At 31.6% G+C, this 20,115-nt stretch overlaps 2 protein-coding genes across 2 annotated transcripts in view; one reads left to right on the plus strand and one right to left on the minus strand.

The window, feature by feature from the left end:
* Positions 1-1,360: 1,360 nt before the first annotated feature.
* HELRODRAFT_156333 (hypothetical protein) lies at positions 1,361-10,516 on the minus strand (the record flags this gene model as incomplete). The annotated part of the gene is made up of 23 exons (XM_009012984.1): positions 1,361-1,481; positions 1,599-1,700; positions 2,040-2,170; positions 2,531-2,607; positions 2,885-2,982; positions 3,144-3,393; positions 3,555-3,656; positions 3,936-4,016; positions 4,343-4,482; position 4,720; positions 5,424-5,525; positions 5,909-6,251; positions 6,558-6,690; positions 7,188-7,299; positions 7,428-7,626; positions 7,717-7,985; positions 8,293-8,410; positions 8,617-8,751; positions 9,125-9,238; positions 9,443-9,544; positions 9,873-9,974; positions 10,161-10,220; positions 10,373-10,516. 23 exons carry the CDS (start codon positions 10,514-10,516, stop codon positions 1,361-1,363), a joined length of 3,036 nt encoding a protein of 1,011 aa, XP_009011232.1.
* Positions 10,517-14,547: 4,031 nt separating this feature from the next.
* Positions 14,548-20,115, plus strand: part of HELRODRAFT_109253 (hypothetical protein) — a gene marked incomplete at its 3' end in the record, with an annotated part of 13,610 nt that continues 8,042 nt past the window's right edge. The window contains exons 1-4 of the mRNA XM_009012985.1: positions 14,548-14,775; positions 15,922-16,127; positions 18,766-19,007; positions 19,341-19,539. Of these exons, the coding sequence (XP_009011233.1) occupies positions 14,651-14,775; positions 15,922-16,127; positions 18,766-19,007; positions 19,341-19,539 (772 nt within the window). The 5' untranslated portion in view covers positions 14,548-14,650. The remainder of the gene's footprint in view (positions 14,776-15,921; positions 16,128-18,765; positions 19,008-19,340; positions 19,540-20,115) is intronic.

Raw genomic sequence — 20,115 nt, forward strand, 5'->3', positions numbered from 1 at the left:
ACACACACACACACACACACACACACATATATATATATATATATATATATTATACAAACTCCAGTCTATCCGATGATTAGTTAAGTGTGTCATGTTTCGAAATAAATATATATAAATGAATAAATAAAATTGAAACTTGATTTCATTGAGTGTGTTTCAATTTTTTTTAATAAATAACTTTCCTAAATATGCAAGAAGATTTAAGCCTAAATGAGATAGTGAATATTTTCTATTAGGTTGCGGGAGGCTCATTGGTTCAGAGATCATTTTTTTCCATTTCATAGTGATGACCATCTTATCCTAATGTATGTATCAGCCAGAGATATTAACAAGACACATACACGCACTGTTTATCACATATGATAGATATGATATGATACATGGAGGTTCTTCTATATTAGTTCATCACATAAGATAGATATGATATGATGGAGGTTCTTCAATATTAGTTCATCACATAAGATAGATATGATATAATACACAGGGGTTCTACTCTATTCGTTTATCACATATGATAGATATGATATGATGGATGTTCTTCTATATTAGTTCATTGCACAAGATAGATATGATACGCTGAGATTTTTATGCATTTGGATACGGTCACCGAATCGCGAGATTTTTAACCATTACACACTCCACTGTCCAATGTGTAGAGATTGTAGTCTTCAGTTTAATGGTCAAGCTTATCGGAAGAGAATAGTATTTTTTATTTAGTATCATATTTGGATCAGTTTGATGATTGATTGGCCAGTTGGTAATCAATGAACGAATGATTGATTAGTTGATTGGTTGGCTAATCAATTTAGCAATACTTAACTGAGTGATTGAAATGAACAACAATGTGAACGCAAGGTTGTTTTAAGTATTATAACAGCAAATGGAAAATTAACCTACGACAATGAAGATAAAACAATACATTTTGAAATAAACAACGACGTTTAATGTTAATTAGATAATTAATTGATTGGTCCTTTAATCAATCAATTAATCAATTGAATAGTTAATCAATTAATTAATTAGCAACAATCAAAAAATTCTGCAATGTATAAAATGATTATAACGTTATAAAGTGTTTGATAGTTTGTTTGATAGTGTTTGAAAGTGAACGGCTTTGGTGGAATAATTAGTTAATCAATCAGTTAATCAATCAATTAAATAATCATTTAATTAATAATTAAAATTTATATCGAAGAAGCAGATTACATGATATCGAAAGAAAATGGTTGGAATAATGTTGAAGAAAACGAAAAACATGAAATATTTTTTTAATTTTGAAGTTTCGATTTACATAACAAACTAATAAATAAACCGATAATACAATTAATAAACAAATTAATTAATAAATTTAATAAATTAATTAATAATAGGTTTCATCTTTCAGCCATCCTTCTGACTGTCCTCTCATAATGGCCTTCCTTATCTCGTCGTACAGCAAAATGACCACACTGAACGGAAGAGGGGCAAACCACCAGGTCCATCTATGGCAAATTTATTGAATGAAAAATAGATTGATCGAATGAATAAGAGAATGAATGAATGAATAAATGAATGAATGAATGAATGATTAAAAATGTGATAAAAAGATTTAAAATTACTTCAAGGGATACATTCTTAAGCCCTTATCCAGTCCTGGGCAGTAGGCCAGGAAGATGGCCAGCGTTGTCTCGAAGAAGAGTCCAAACACAAGTCTATAATTACTTTAAACGTAGCAATACCCATTCATTCATTCATTCATTCATTCATTCATTCATTCATTCATTCATTCATTCATTCATTCATTCATTCATTCATTCATTCATTCATTCATTCATTCATTCAATAATTCCTCTATCAATCATTCACTCATCCTTTTATCAATTCATTCACTCATTCATTAACTAATTTATTCACTCGTTTAGCAACTATTTACTCGTTCACTCACTTATCATAGTTAACTGTAACGAACGAACGTACGAATGAACAAATGAATGAATGAATGAATGAATAAATGAATGAATGAATGAAAGAAGAAAGGAATGTAATAGTTAGAAACTTACGTCATCCCTTGGTGAATAACTGAATTCATCCTAGTCTTGCAGATAATCAAATCAGCCCATTGCACAATTACTATTGAGGCAAAGAAGGCGGTGTGACAGGTGTACTCCAGAACCTTCCTTTGGCCGTATGTCTTGGTATTCCAGTATTAATATACAATATATATATAAATATATATAACAACCAATATATATATATATAGACCAATATATATATATATATATATATAAACCAATATATTTATATATAGACCAATATATATATATATATATATATATATATATATATATATAGACCAATATGACCAATTGCTATAAATTTTGTGGCATAGCAGGGCAGGGTAATAGATATCAATTATAAACTTACAAATGGCAAAACAAAAAACTCTTATTTATGCGTATATCTGTGTATTCTGGAAATACTTATAGCGCACACAAATACACAAATAGCAGATAGCAGGCAGACAGACGGAAAGACAGACAGATACACGTACCCATTCTTGTCCATATGAGTCCAAAAGGTCATTAACACTTGGTGAGTCCCATTCAACTCGCAGGCCTAGCAGTCTTACTAAAGGAAGTATGAATTAGTATGTATTTAATTACGGATGAATGAATAAAAGATTCAATGTTGAACAAATGGGTAACTGAATGAAGAAATGTATGAGTGGATATAATAAATGAACAAATAAACAAATGAACAAATGAACAAACAAAAGAACGAACGAACTCAAAAAATAAATGAACTGAAATTTAATGAACAAACGAACGAATAAATAAATAAATAAAAAATTAATTAAACGAATAATTGAGTGAATTAACAAAAAATAAACAGTAAAAATATTAACGAGGAGTAAATCCATTTTCCGCCATGATTACGAAGTAAACGTAGAAACCCGCGCAAGCCTGGATCATCCCTATCTGTCCGTAAGCCATGCTAATCAGCCTGCAAAGAAATTTATTTGCGTCATGCTGGTCTCATTACTTTTTGAATTAATGAATTCGTCGCAGGACGTCATTCACACTCGTCCAACCGAGTCGTAAACCTCTTAAACCTACCTACATACCTGTCTACCCACCTACCTGCCCACCTACCTACCTACCTACCTATTATTGACTAATTTATCCTTAAGAGGATCTCTCGGCTTCCTATCCATGATATCAGACTCAGCCTTCTCGTATGCCAGTGAAATAGCAGGAACCATATCCGTGCCCAGGTCGATGCACAGGATTGTTATAGTCCCGAGCGGCAGTGGGATGTTGGCAGTAATGTAAAAGAGGAACGGACTGATCTCCGGAATGTTACTCGTCAGCGTGTACGCGATAGATTTCTTCAGGTTGTCGAATATCAAACGCCCTGTGAAAATTTAGATCCAAGCTTGTAATTGGAGGTTTAGTGTCGTTGTGTATTGCTGTATCTACACGAATTAACCTTTTTTATACGTTGCAAAATGTTCATTATGGTAGTGTTGAGATTGATAATAAAGAATTGTATAAATTTCATCTTCACAACTTCACCTTCTTCAACTCCAGTCACAATAGAAGCGAAGTTATCATCAAGTAGAATCATATCGGCCGCCTGCTTGCTCACGTCAGAACCTGATATCCCCATGGCAACTCCTTCCCATATATGTGCAGTGCATATATATGTAAATTTATCCATCTCACACACACACACACACACACACACACACACACACACACACACACACACACACAAACACACATACACAAACACACACACGCAAACACGCGCACACGCAAACACGCAAACACGCGCACACACACACGCACACATACAAACATCACACACACATATATACACACACATACATACACAAACACACACAAAAACACACACACACGCACACATACAAACAAACAAACACACGGTCCAACCGATATCAGCTTTCTTAAGAGCAGGCGAATCATTAACACCATCTCCAGTGACTGCCACAATGGCGCCTAGTCTTTGACAGCCTTTTGTTTTCAATTAATTAAAATAATAATTTTCATCTTTGAAATTGCACGTTTTCGAAAATATTAGTAACGTTCCTGTCTTCTGTGCAGTAGTGACTGGATTCAAATGCGAAAAGATTCATGTATATGATGTGCTGCCTTTGTAGATGCGTTTTTTGCTCACGCAACATGTTTTTAGAGAGCAGATTTCAAGCGTCTTTCACACTCGTGCAGAGCGCTATACAACTGTACCAGACCAAAGTACCAACGACAACAAACAACAATAACAAGAACAACAAGAACAACAACAAACAACAAAATTACTTTCCACAAAACAACGAACTGACCTTCGACAATGACCAATTTTTGTTGCGGCGAAGTTCTGGCGAAGACAATTTCATCATGTTCCGACAAAATATCGTCCACTTCATCTTGGTCCATCTCTTTCAGTTGAGATCCGTGCACTACGCACGCTTTCGTTGCCTCACTGTGTTCGGACGGTGTTTCTTTTTTGTTATTTTTACTATTTTTGTGGTTAACTGTTTTACAAAATTTGCCGATAACAATAAAAGCAAATAAGACAACATTAATAATAATAGAAATATAAACAATTAAGTAATTATTACGATAATTATACTATTATTATTAAAAATTTCAGAACTGATCTTCTTTCGAGAGCAATGACTTCTCTTGCTTGGCACTGAAATCATCAGTAATCTTCGACCCTGTAGTTCGTATTCGAAATTTTCAGAGTTTTAGAGTTTCATATTTTCATTATGTTAGTCTGCCTGCTTTAATACGAAAATATTTTCTAAATTCGAAAATGGCGGTCCATTTATTATAAATTACTTTTTGATATTAATAAAATAAGAAAGCATAACACTACCGAGCGCATTTAGAATGGCTCGTATAAAGTAAATATAACTAAGGACCTCATGTATTTTATCGTTCGTTTGTGTATTTCTCTGTTTCAGACGCTGTGTACCGCTTGTTACTCTTAGATGCTATCAGCATGTATATTGATTCAAGATACATGGTTATCAGTCATTATACCTCGCGTGAAAGTTTTTTTTATATGATCTGAGAAGTTTTTTTAAATTGAAGAGTTAAAAGACACTTACATAGATAGAGGATATGATTAAACTGAAGTTAGATAGGTTTAGGCTTCATTTCCTACAAAATTTTACTCATTTTCCTTGAAGAATTTCTTCCCAAGAGCGGTGTAATGCAACTCTTAGCTATGAAATTAGTTCAGTCTTTACGGTTATAATTTAGTTTCCAGAAAGTAAAAATACGGGAAATAAATTTTTTTATAAATTTTTATAACAAATTTAGATAAAATAAATATAAAATAAGGGAAAATTTTTTTTATAAATTTTTATAACAAAATTAGATAAAATAATTATGTGAAAAGACGTTGTCGATCACCTTCTGTTATAATTCCGACATTTTTTGCAATGGCCATGGCTGTGGTCGGGTGGTCGCCAGTCACCATGATCACCTTTATGCCCGCACTTCTGCATTTTCTCACTGGTTGAATTGTTAGTTTCGAATTTTTAAACAAATGAATAAAAATCATTTTCAGTATAATTTACCTATAATTATCTTTATAATAAAATAACTATAACAATAATTATCTATAGGTAAGCGTTACCATTACGATGTTATGTATAACATTCAAGAATGCGACATTATGTATAAGATGAAATATGGTCAAATTTATGTAACACACGTAATTTAATCTGTAATTTGTAAATTTTAACAGATTACTTCATAATTACATATTCATATTTATTGTTGAATAACTTCTTTATAGTTAAATAATTCATTAAATAAATTCCCTAATCAAATGACATTTTATCTTGACATAAACAAAATTATAAATTAATTCTATACAAAAAAAAAATTGAAACCAGCATCAGGTACGTTGGCTCTCGGCGGATCAACCATCGAAATGAGTCCTAAAAATCTAAGCCCAGTGACTGGAAAGTTGATGTCATCTGCATTAAATTCAAAACCTCTAGGGTAGGAATCTTTTGGCAGTTCCAAGTCACAAAACCCTAAAACTCTATCCCCGATATTTCCAAGTCTTAGGCAGTGCATGTCGAAACGCCTTTTCCAGTATTTGTTCAATTCCAGCCCTGTGCCGTGCATTAAAATCCTGTTACATTTTTCAAAAATTTTTTCAGGAGCACCTTTCATGACGAGGATGTGGGAGCTGAAATCATTTTCGTTTTCCAGTTCATGTATGGAGAGCTGGAAAAAGTTGTTTCATCGTCTCCAATAAAGTCAGGTTATGTCTAATCTTAGAATGAAAAACTTTCAGTAGATTAATGAAAAACAAATTAAAATTATTATAAATTTTTTAATTTATTGAAATGCTTCGTACGGTTGCTGTATTTTTTTCCAAACTATCCTTACAGGAGGCATTGTAATATGTTATGAAAAAAAAAACAAATTGATCAATATATATTTAACCGTAATGACATCATTAACAAACCAGACAACAACATCAACCCAACAAAAACAATAAAAATAATGAATAAGAATAATAAAACATACCTGGTACTTATTAACAGAGTTGAACGGGACCTCGCAGACTTTCCTTAATCGTTGCCTGTACTCTTCAACGTTAGTTCCTCCAAGTTCCATGATCTTCAAGATGGCCGACTCCGAAGCGTCACCAATGCACTCTCTAAAAAATATTCATTTCCTTTTTATTACGTAATCATTACTATTATTATTTCCTTTGTTGATTTTATTATTTGTATTATTTCCACCTAATCTTCATTGTGCAGTTCGGACAATCGCAGAACTGCTTAGATATTATTCTTATGTTTAAACCTCCGTGCCACAAAGGCCGTACTGCTGAATACCACACGGGGTTCAAACATATTACGCGCAAGCACAGCACCGCATCATACACGCATGGCTGGCGTATGACGGTCTTTGAATTTCGGACAGACAGTATTCAATCGAACCAGGCCATTCTTATTATCATTTTTGTCATTATCATTAAAAAGATATACACAAATGTGCGATTATATTAGTTGATCTCAAGCTAATGTAAAAGTTTCATAACTCCTACAAAGAACTTTGGGAATATTTAAAAAATTTAATAACAACAATAATAATAATAACAGAGGAAACTGAATGATAACAAAAATAATATAAATAGCAATAATTAACTACCTTTTCATTACTTCAATATTTTCTTGACCTCTTTTGAACTCGGCCCTACTGCACAGCATGCCAACTCGAGAATATTCATTCCAAGATCTGGATAGCTTAGGCGATCTCAACGCTAATAACAATGATAAAAATAACGGTGATGAGGATGATGATGATAATAATGTTATGTGTTTGCGTTTGCGCGTGGATGTTTGTTTGTGTGTGCGTGCGTGCGTGCGTGTGTGTTTGTGTGATATTCACCATCATTTGATTTGGTGAGATCAATTTGAAAGAAAGTATCATCGAGCCACATGTGTGAGACCGTCATTCGATTTTGTGTGAGGGTTCCCGTTTTGTCGGAGCATATTGTTGAAGTCGACCCCAACGTCTCCACCGCTTCCAGGTGCTTCACAAGGCAGTTCTTCTTGGCCATTCGTTTGGCGGTTAATGTCAGGCAGACCTGAACGAAATGGAAGTGACTTTTGAAGATTTTACTTTTTTTTCAATAAATGAACTGGAAAACCAAAAAAATAGAAAATGAATCACAAACAGTAACAGTAGCAAGCAATCCCTCAGGCACATTGGCGACGATGATTCCAATCAGGAAAATAACGGCGTCAAGCCAGTTGTAGCCGAGAATGAATGCGATGATGAAGAAAACCACACCTAAGAAAACAGCCACACCGGTGATGAGGTGGATGAAATGAGCGATTTCCTTCGCAATTGGAGTTTCGCTCATCTCAATTCCCGAGGCCAAGTTGGCGATTCGACCGATGACTGTACGATCACCGGTGTTTACCACGATCCCCCTTGCCGTCCCTTGGTGTTTTCAGTTTGAATGTAACACGGAAATAATAAAATGTAATGTTTAACTTTAAAATAATTTCTTTAATTGATAAGTATTAGTTTAAACGTATGCCCTGTACAATGCAAATAACAAAACACAAGGCGCCAAAATCACGCTCGAATGCAAGAAAAAACTCGAAAGCAGCTTGTAGATTCAAACAGTTGATTTGAAATTATGTGGAGGATGATATCACAAGCGACACCTCTGCAACGAGCCATTTGATGAACAAATTGAAACTGAAGAAGCAGTTCATTTGAATGAATTTGGAGATGTGTGAACCTTCGACGGCGTTCGTGGAGAAGAATGCCAGGTTCTTCGCCTCCAGCGGTGCATCGTGCGTGCATTCAACCACTCTACTCTGCGGCTCAGACTCGCCAGTTAGAGAAGAATTGTCAACCTGATGTAAAATAAAATGTCTGTGACCAATTTCACTAAAAATTATCACAATCAAATTAATAAAAGTATTTACTCAATCTCCTAATATTTTACTAAGAATGAATGCAAGCACTCAAATATGCAGCACTTAAGATTGCCATTGTTGAAAATATTTGCATGAACTTGACACATTCAACCAAATGAATATTATAAGACAAGCCTACGAACCTTGAATCCACTGCATGAAATTATCCTGACATCAGCCGGCACTCTGTCACCAGATTTAATTTCAACGAGGTCTCCAATTACCAGGTCCTCGGCTCTCACGTTCAACTTCTCGCCTTCTCTTATCACTAATGCGAACTGGTACGAGTAAAATTATATCGGAATGTATTGGAATAAAAATGTATCGGAATAAGAATGTATCGAAATAAAAATGTTTCGGACTAAGAATGTATCGGAATGAGAATGTATCGGAAAGAGAATGTATCGGAATGAGAACGGGAGATCGGAATAGGAAAGTATCGGAATAAGAATATATCGGAATAAGAATGTATCGAATTAAACGTTGTATAAATGTTTCAAGAAGTGACTTTTTTACGTCACTTTGCCACAAAATAATTACGTTTCAACAACGGACAGATAGGTGTTTGTTTTTGAGTGGCTGGTTGCGTATATTCCATTGAAAAGGAGAAAAATTGAATTGTAAACAAATATAACAACGCTAATCTGCAACCTGAGGAACCATATTTTTGAAAGATTCCATAATTTTTGAACTTTTGGCCTCTTGATAGTAGGAGAATATGCCTGTGACGATGACGACACCCGTCAACACGATGCCCAAGTATAACTGGACATTGCGTTATGTTTGGCAAATAATAACAATATTAATGATTTATAACGACACCAATTAACAATGATTCGATCAAGCAATATACCGCGTATATAATAACAACGTGCTGTGTGTGATTGATAACATGTCTGCCAAGCAATGCTGTTGAAGGGACTAATTGGAAATGTTTGTGCATTCTAAAAATAGAAATTTCCATCTCACGTGATCTCCGGGCGGACTCTCTACGGACGAAACGACGATGCCGTAAGCCACAAAGCACAAGACCGCTCCTATCCACAACAGCATGGAGAACCCACCAAACAACTTTTGGAAAAATATTTTTTCTTTACATTCATTAATACTTATTTAATTATAATGATATTATTAATAATAATTACCACATAAGTGACGTAACTCTTGACTTATGTATATAGGATGAACCAATAAAACATTGAAATTTACGGAAACAAGAAAAAATGATACAAAAAATCATTTATTTTTCTTGAAAAACATCAACAAACATCATTATAAACATAAACCAAACACTAAAAAATATCAAAAAAACATGGATACGTAGAAACACAAAACATTTACAAACATATCAATGAAATAATTCAGTTTCAGGTAAACTGGAAGTATGACGCGTACGCACCTGCTTACAAAATTTAATCCATTCCGGAACAGTTTTTGGTGGGGTAAGTTGATTGGGGCCATCACGTGACAAGATTTCCTTGTACTGTTCTATTCTTAGACCCTTTTTAGTCAATGTTTCACCAATTAGAAACTAGAATTAATTAATAAAATAATGAATGATGGAAAATTAGGTTGTATGTAATAGATTAGACATTTAAAAAGTTTGTCGATGTCATCGTCATTCTCATCATCATCATCCGTATCATCATCATCCTCGTCGTCATCATTTTCATCATCATCATTTAACCCTTTGAAGATCAGTTTGATATTTTGAAGCGAGCTCCGCCAGGCTCAGCTTGTGGTCGGACTGTGCGTTAATTGGGCAAAAAAATTTTGAATTATCTATTAAATTATAATAAAAGATAATAATAGTGATAATAATAATAATTATTATTACTATAATTACAATTATTATCATAATAACAATAATTAAAACAAAATGTACATAAAAAACACTACCATTTCGACTTCCCTCTTCAACTGTTCCAGATCGCTTTCATCCTTATTTTTCTTTCGTTTTCTTTTTCCTTTCTTTTTTCCTTCTCTTTCTTTTTCGTCTACTTCTCTTCTTTCCTCTTCTCTTTCTCTTTCTCGTTCTCTCATTCTCTCTTCCTCTTCTTCTTGTCCATCTCTCTGCAGTTCTTCATTCTGTCGATCGTGCTTCACTATGACCGTTGTCGATTTGTCCGATTGTGATAGGTCGAAATTTATTTTCTATTAATTATTAATAATTATTAATTAATTATTGATTGCTAATATTTAGCGAATTATTATTTATAGTTGTTTAATTATTAGTATAAATATTAAGGGGTAGCAAAGGGAGTTTTGAGGTTTCATTCCTCCGTATCTTTGTTAAAATTTTGGTTAAATTTCACGAATTCTTTAAAGAATGTTTGTAGTCAAACCGAAAAAGTTGATTTAGTAAATTTTTGTGAAAAATAATATTGGTTCTAATTTAGTATTAGATTTTTGCGGACCTAATTTTGGCCACACCAGCAAACATTTTTGTGGTTTTTGACTAAATTTTATTTAAAATTTCGGTCTCCCTCGTAAACGTTGTCTGGATTCTTCCTTGTCCTAATTCTAAAATTTCGTATTACGCCTCTTTTAATTATTATTTTTAGTTATCATCCAACTTCAATCATTATCAATTTTAACGAGGATTTAGTTTCAATTCGATAATGAATGAATGAATGAATGAGTGAATGAATGAATGAAAAACTGACTGAATGAATAAACGAATGAATGAATGAACAAACGAATGAATGAACAGACCAACGAATGAATGAATGAATGATAAATAAAAACAGAAAACTAACACTACTCATTTTTGAATTGTTCTCAGAATTATCCAAACATTCAAAATATGTATATTTAACTATATTTAATTAATTAAGCAATTAATTATTTAATAGAGACAATATCGATTGATTAATTTACTAAATGTTTTTAAATATATAGTTAAATTGTTTAATTTTTATTTTAATTTGATACGAGGTTTTAATTTTTGTTCGTGTTGGTAAATAACCCACAAAAGGATAGGTAACAATTATGCTATACTATAATTTTCGTACTACACACAAGTGGAAATATTTATTATAATTTGTTTATTATTATTATTATTAATGATTTTATTATTCTCATTATTATTGTGGTTATTATTAATATTATTACTAAAAGCTAATTCGAAATGGGTACATTTACGATACAAAGTACTTAAAATGACTTGCTCATTTTGTATCCACATTCTTTCCAAAGCATTCCACATGCTATTAATATATAAGTGAAATTGAAAAACACATGAAATTTGACATTTGGCTAATGCAGTTGTTCAACAATTTGTTGAAAAAAACGTTTCTACATAGGCGGGAATAAAATGATAAACACATTACATCATTATGATAAAATTGGATTTTAAAATTTAAACATATTTACTTATAGATATTAATTCGAGATAGATAGATAGAGTTTGTTGTTAAATTAAATTTAAAAGATGAGAACGGTTGGAGAGTAAGTTCAGAAAGTAAGGTGTCCTGCCGCACGTTGTTTTTGTTACGCTTTTCCCTGGTTCGAACGCAGTCTCGAATTTCATCTCGAAGGCTATCCTGCTCTTTGTGCGTATGATGAGGTATATAACAGGCAATATGTGTGTGTTTGTGTGTGTGTGTTTGGATGTTACATACAAATATGTGTGTATACGTCGTGTGGTGTACATGTTTCGTCTTATGTGGCACAAAAGTTTAACCGAGCTAGGCGAGTAGGGCTCGATTTGTTAGCAAGCAAATATGAGATTGATGATGAAGAAATGAAAAAATATTCATATAAGATGGAATAACATTGCCGTGTTATTTTATTTGACATTAACGTTCAATCTTTGCTGTCTTGCAAAATCATTTTTTCTATTCGTTTATTTATTTATTCTAAAATTGTACAAACAACTAAACTAGTGAACTAGTTGGCACTGAATCAGCACGCTTGAATGAAACTGTTATGAAGCTCTCAAAAGTTTTCAACGTCCAAATTTGTGACATGATTTATGACTGCTGTAATGTTAGTAAGTTGATTATGTTTAATAAGTTTTACCAATTTTGTTACATTTGTTATTTTACACCATATAAATTGCAATTAAAATGCTAGTGCAGCAGTCCAACTTTGGACGGTGACTTGGACAATGATGGCATGGTCATCCTTGCTTATTCATATGGTTTGGATTACTTTATAAAATTCATGAAATTAAAATATTTAAAATTTTGCTAGACTTCCTGAGCACTCTTTGAGAATTCTAGGATGTACACCATCTACTCCAATAGCTTTATTTACATTTCTTAATTTAGTCTTGATAATGATTTCATCAAAAGATGGGTCTGTGCATATAGCATTTGTCTTTGGTAGAGAAGTAGGAAAATTATTTTTATCTTCTATTGAGAAGACAGAGCTGAAATAATTGTTAAAAATATTTGATATTGGATGTCCAGTTGTTACTACAGAACCATCAAAATTTTTTATTGCTTTTATAGAGCCTCGAATGACTATTTTTCCATTCATATAGGCATATATTTTTTTAGGATGTTTTTTTGCATCTCTTGCTAAATTTTGTTCAAAATTCCTTACACATTTTCTTACCAATTTTTTTATTTCTTTATTAATGGCTTTGTATTCTAGGACTTTAACATGACCACTAAACCGATTCCTCTTGCATTCGTACCATGAATTCTTCTTTTTTCTGCTCATATTTTTCAATTCTCTTGTTATCCAAGGATGCTTTTTATTTTAATTAAATTTGTCTGTTTTTAATTTTGGAACATATTTGTTGCAACCCTCATTGTATAATATAATTCTAACCATTTACTTACAGTAACATTCTTCTACATCTTTATCTTTTGATAATAAATCCCAATTTATATTAATAAAAAAATTATTTTAATCTACAATAATTGCTTTCCTGATATAAAAATTTTCCTTTCACAGGTAATTTATCCTTTGAGTTTGAATCACTATATAATATATAGCTATGTCTAAATTCTAGTATTATATGATGACCATGTTCAATATTTCCCAAAGGTGGTGGATTTTGCAACATAAACTCTATTACATGATTAAGATAAAGTTAAAATTAAATCAAGAACATTTGTTAATAAACCTGATTCCTTTTGAAAAGTAGGTCCCATAACATTTTGATATATGAAGTAGTCGCCCCGGCCCCTAGATCCGCCACTGCCTAGATCTAGTAAAAAAATATCAGTCTAATAACTAGATCAGCGTAACATTAAAAAAAATCGAGCAATAATATGTGTTCATTAATGCATATGACAACTATTCGGTCAATTTAATTTAAGGTACTATACATCAAAAACGTCGGGATTTCCATCGGGATTTCCATTACCTAATAATACATTTTCATGCTTAAGAGGTTGAGTACTACATGAGTAAAGTAAAGAAACCATCAGCTTTATAAACTATATCAGCGCCAAATTCCCGAAAGTAATTGAACTATAATGCCTAGTTCATAATGATAACTTTTCGCGTCTAAAAGCTAAAATTAATAACTATTTCTTTCTAAAAACTGAGTTATGCTGACTTTTAATAACAACACTGCTCACAAGCGGGTGGTGGTAATAGATGATATAGAACTATATACTATAGAACTATATACATATTTATACATGGATATATATATATATATATATATATATATATATATTATATCCATGTATTTATATACATAGTTCAGTGACTAAACCATGGGACTAAACCATATTCATTACCTTACGATTTCTATGATATTTTAACAAGTTCATGACACAAGTCATGCTTAAAAAAAATGCGTATATAAAATACGTATAAAATAACTACACATTGACTTGAACGAAAAATATTATTCATTTTAGGCATGGATATATATATCCATGATTTTAGGCGTAAATAATGATCTAGCGTAAATAATATTGTAACAATTTTATAATATTATTATCATTGAATAATTTAATAACCAATTAAACATAATTAATTCCAGCCGACGCCGGACTCAACAGTAATAAATGTAACAAGTTCTTTTTGGTAATTACGAGCATGAAATTAGCCATATTACTTTATTTATTTCCGGTTTGTGGCAAGAGCTTATGTTACAAAAGTTAAGGAAATGACTTCAGCAGATGATTTGTGTTGAGTTAATCACAAATTACTTCATAATTAAATTGTAAAATTTTAAATTAAATATATTTCGCGATACACTTCAACATGGCGGAGTCAAAAACTAACAATTCAGATCAGTACAAGGGCTGGCTCTACAAGTGGACAAACTACATCAAAGGCTACCAGAAAAGATGGTTTGTCCTGCAAAATGGGTTCCTTTCTTACTACAGGTTCGCCGTTTTTTGTTGTTTTAGTAATTTGTATAATAATAATAATAATTTTTTTATTGAGTCATGGTTGCGATTTTGCATTTAATTGTTAATTTAATTTAATTTGTAAGTTAGTCAAGAATATTAATCATTTTCATGTCTCATGTGATTCTCATCTCTAAAAGTCTAACTAAACTAAATAATAAAATCAATGATTAATTTTTTACTTTTACTCTTTACTTTTAAAGGGGTTAGGCAATTAGGGAAAGTCTTTCTATTTATGTTTTTATTTTAGCTATCAAAATTTTCAAGATTTAAATTTAATAAGATTATTCTTTTTTTGATTTATTATTTCTTGGTTTTTTTAAGACATTATGTATTTATTATTTATTATTATAAATAATATTTTTTTAAATTATATAAGAAGAAGTATAATTTATGTTTTATTAGAACATAAAAAGCATTTTTAATTAGATATGATTCCTGTGTTCTTGCAGAATAAAACTTATACTTGTTAATTATACTATTACTTAACATAGCCAACTGACATGCGTTATTAAAAAGCCATTTTTAATGAAAAAAAATTTGCCACAAAAGTTGAATGGTTATCTGAGATTTGTTATCAGAATATGATAGCAGGTTTAATTATCCATTAGAAAATGCTTCCAAAGTTGTATTAATTTTTTTTTTTACATACCCTTCAAACCTTTTAACAAATTTTTTTCTTACAATATGTTTAATTGGAAATTTCTAAGAACATGCTCATTTATTTATACAACTATACAAAGATCACACCACAAGTGGTTGTTACATTACACATTGGTTCTTTCTCATCAGTCTTCAAACTTCATATTTTAATTTTTCTCAAGCTGGGTTTTATAACCAGTGTTTCATATTTCTAGGTTGTTGTTTTACATAAGAGTAAGTTCTGCTACTTCAAATGTTTTTCATCAATTATAATTACATTTTGAAGTTAGTTCTTATAGTACATAATTATTATAACTTTAAAACTTTTTTTTCTTGCCTTGATTTGAATCGATTTGAATTTGCCCAAAGATGTATACAATATGATTTCTTTACTTAGAAAATTACATAGTAGTTTTTTTGGTCTTTTTCCTGAACTCAAGAAACTAAATAACCTAATTTCAAATTAATTTTTTTTTTTAGGAACCAGGCAGAAATGTCAAATGCTTGCAGAGGAACCATAAATCTTGCGAATGCATTCATACATACGCAGGATTCTTGCAGCTTTGTCATATCAAACAGAGGAACAATGACCTTTCATTTAAAGGCCAGTTCAGAGGTAGAGAGGCAAAAGTGGGTTACGGCTCTTGAACTTGCCAAAACCAAAGCCATTACACTTTTAGAATCGGGTCAGTTGTGCATGTGTGTGTGTGTGGTTAGTGTATGGTAATAATAATGACAGCAAACTATAGGAATGATTCATAATTATTTTGTTCTGCTAGTTCATGATGATTGCATGAGCCATGCCATTGTTTGTAAATGTGTCTTGTTGAAGCCTTGTTGAATGTTTTAATGTTATTGATCCTGTCAATCAATTGTATTTGTGTAAGTTGCTCTCTTTCATGTGTGACTGTGTGTTTATGTGTGTGTGTGTGTTTGTGTCTGAGTCTGTGTATGTAATGTGTGCTGTTCATATGTGTCTGTGTGTGTGTGTGTGTATGTGTGTGTGTGTATGTATGTGTGGGTGTTTGCATTAAAGTGTTTTCAAGTATTGATGCAATAAATTTGAATTATCTATAATGATGCTTATTCATTCTTTCAATGTTTATAATTTAACATATGCTATTTTTATAACTTTTGCTTAGTAGCTTAACTTCTATGGTCTAAACATTTTCTTATTAAAATGTTTGTCATCATATCACCTCATATCTGTTTGTTTTAATATTTAATATTTTATTAGTAATTTTAAACTATATACACGTATATGGGTTATGTGTGTATATGTATGTGCGCCCGTGCGGGCATCTGTGTGCGTGTGGATATAATTTCACCCTTTACACTGTTAATTAAGACAATAAAACTCTGCTACAGCAGGTCATTATCATGTGAAAAACATGTGAGTTGGTTGTAACATTATAACATGCTTGGTTGGTATAATAAAGCTAGTTAGAAAGAGAGAAAAATTGTGTGATACATGGCCTGTGCTATGTGTGGATGATTTGAGACTGAATTAAGTTATTAGTGAGGTGATGTAATAAAATTAAATTATATGAATATTTGTTGTTTATTTGTTTTGGCTAATTTTTACCAGAAGACTTATAATTTATTGGATTTTTATAATGTTAAGTGTGAAATGAAAAAGTGTCAAAGATGGATCAGAATTTTTTTTCAATTTTCAAAGTTTTATGTTAAAGATTTTTATTAATAGCCTATGCTCACTCCTATTACAGTCTGTAACATATCACACCAGATGTTTCATTTGCTAGATGCTAAAGCATTCAATTCTGTTTTGTGTTTAATGATTGGACTTGCTAAACTTTATTTCATTAATTTCATTTGGCTCAAATTTTACTGTACATACATTAAATTTTTTTGTTATTTCTCTTTTTTATTTATGTCTACAATTTTTTATGCAAACTTGAACATGTCTGAGTTATATAAAGTGACAATGTGAAGAACAATGATCAAGTTATTTTTTCTAAGTTATGATTGGGTTTAGAAGTAACTTAGCATGTAGTGGGATTGGTGTTTAACATGTAATTTAACTACTTCAAGAATATGTGTATTATTTATAGATGACAAGTTTTTCATTTTTGCTTTGCTCCTAAAAATAATCTGAGGTGAGAGACAAGATAAACAGCATTTATGTATGTATGCGCGTGTGTGTGTGCATATGTATGTATTTATGTGCGTGTGTTTATGGGTTTATATAATGTTTGTCTGCTTAAATGTGTCATGCAAATACCTGATGTATGTAGGTATTCGTGAGTGTATGTATGTGTGCAGGTATATGTGTATGTACTTATCTATTTATATGCCATAGAGCATATAGTTTAGAAATGATATAACTTTTATATATTGTGTTGAATATATTTTATATATTGTGTTTTATATACTTGTTAGTCTTGAAAATATGCGCCTCTAGTAGAGTTATTCAGACAATTGCAAACAATTTTTTGTATAAACAAATAACAATGCTTTCACTATATAACCATCATGATGCAGTTGTTGTTTTTGTTGGAATAAAAGAATAGTCTGTAACTTATATGTTCTCTTATAAGTTCAGAATATGTAAATATTTTATGTAAATTATTGGGTTTGAATAGATTACCTTAAGAAGCTATTTATAAACCAATATATACATATACTTATAGGCATTATCTGTTGATTTGCATCATCATTTTTTTCTCCTGATAACATTGCTTGTTGAAGGCAGTATTGTTAGTGACTTTTTATGATAATATAAGAAATATGTCAAGCAATAGTATATATGATATAATATAATAATAGTTTATATTATTACTTGTTTTGATTTTCTTATTTGACTTAATATTTGTTTGTTTGTTTGTTTGATTGTTTGTTGTTAGTCTTGGATTGAAGAAGCCAATATCAAATTAGTGTCTTTGAAGTTGAATAATTTTGTCTGTTATTGTTACCTGGTTTGATTTTACCATGGTTGATAAAAAGATTACCTCAAGTAAACAATTAAAATTACTATCATTGTTGTTTAATTATTTTTATAAGTTAATTGTTGAAATTGTTGGGAGTTAATCAACTAATCATCCCTGCAATTTGCTAATTTTAATCTGACATAAACTTCATTCAATTATATTTCATTCTCCATTCATTCAACTAGTCATCCAAATAATAAATTACCCAGTCAATCTGTCAATTGATCCATCAATCATTCAGCAATCTAATTAATCATTCAATTGATTTATCAATCAATTGAACATCCGAAAAACTAATCTTTCAATTATTAAACTAATCAATTTATCAACCAACCAACTAACAAACCCACAAATTCTACACCACTCATCGAAACAGATGACGACGAAGACATCATACAATCAGACAAACGAGAAATACAGAACACACTGCAAACTCTATCTAGCAAAATCGACGACTTGAAGAATTGCAACGACTCCATCACGAAACACGGGGCCGCCCTGCAGAGGGCACTCGTCGATCTAGAGTCAACTGACAATTCCTCGGATGGAACGTTAAAAATTCAGTCGGTCATGGAACGAGCGAACTTATTTAGACTTACTTCCAACGCCATGATCATGGTTATTACATTGAGTTTGCTTGTGTTTGTATGTCTTACATGTATTTGGTAATTGCTATTTTTAGATGATTTATAAGTTTTGTTAAATGTATATATATCTGGTTGTTTGAGTTGTAATTAAGGTTTCGTTTTGTTGTTTTGGTGTTTCTTGTTCTTCTGCTAAATATTTGCTTACTGTCTTTTAACCTACTCCTAATGGAGTGATGGTCACTAGATTGCATATTGGGTTAATTTTTTATTTCTAGTGCGTTTTGAAAATGATGCTTCAGTATTTGTCTAAATACTAATTATATTATAATAAATTAACTATTATAAATAATTTTTGATACCTTAGGCATGTAATGAGTTCTTAGTGCTGGCTACTAATCAGGGCACAAGATGGCAGAAGCTGTTGCAGTATGAGCACGAGAGGCGTGTCTACCTGGAAGACATGGTCGAGCAGCTCGGAAAACAACACAGCAACCTCGAGAAACAGATCAGGAAATCTCTGATCCCCGGCAATAAAAATGAACAAACTATTAGCGAGATCGTCGGTGGGTTCACTTTGGCGTGTTTGGTCTCTTTGAAATTCACGCCACACTGTTATGGGTTCTTGGTTTTGAAATAATTTGAATAGCGTTGCTGTTCAAAGTTAGAAGTTTTAAGGCGAATTAAATGTCCTATGTTCGATTATCATCAAACTTTTTTCGAACTCTAATGCATGCTAGGTTTGTTGTAGGAAGATGCAAGGACATGATGATGTCTATGAAGGAGTGTGCTAAATGTGTGCAGTGTGTTTTGTTATTTCATTCATTCACGTAGTTGCTAGTTTGTATAATGTTCAAAAGTTTAATTAATGATATCCATAAATATTGTGGTGACTGTAGTAACCATGAGTTAATGTTACATATACTGCTGAAGTATGTGCTAATGACATGAATTTTTACATAGTCTCTTGTCTTTTACTTGTCTCTTGTCATTTTACCCATCATTCGTCTATGAAATCATGAAAGCTAACAACGTACAGCATGAAGAACAACCAATTTTTCAACCACTTGTGGTTGAAAAACGCTATCATTATATGGTATTGACAAAGTGATACCTGACCGTATATAAGTATATATATACGT

Source organism: Helobdella robusta, assembly GCF_000326865.2.
Source record: "Helobdella robusta unplaced genomic scaffold HELROscaffold_11, whole genome shotgun sequence".
Classification (NCBI taxonomy): domain Eukaryota; kingdom Metazoa; phylum Annelida; class Clitellata; order Rhynchobdellida; family Glossiphoniidae; genus Helobdella; species Helobdella robusta.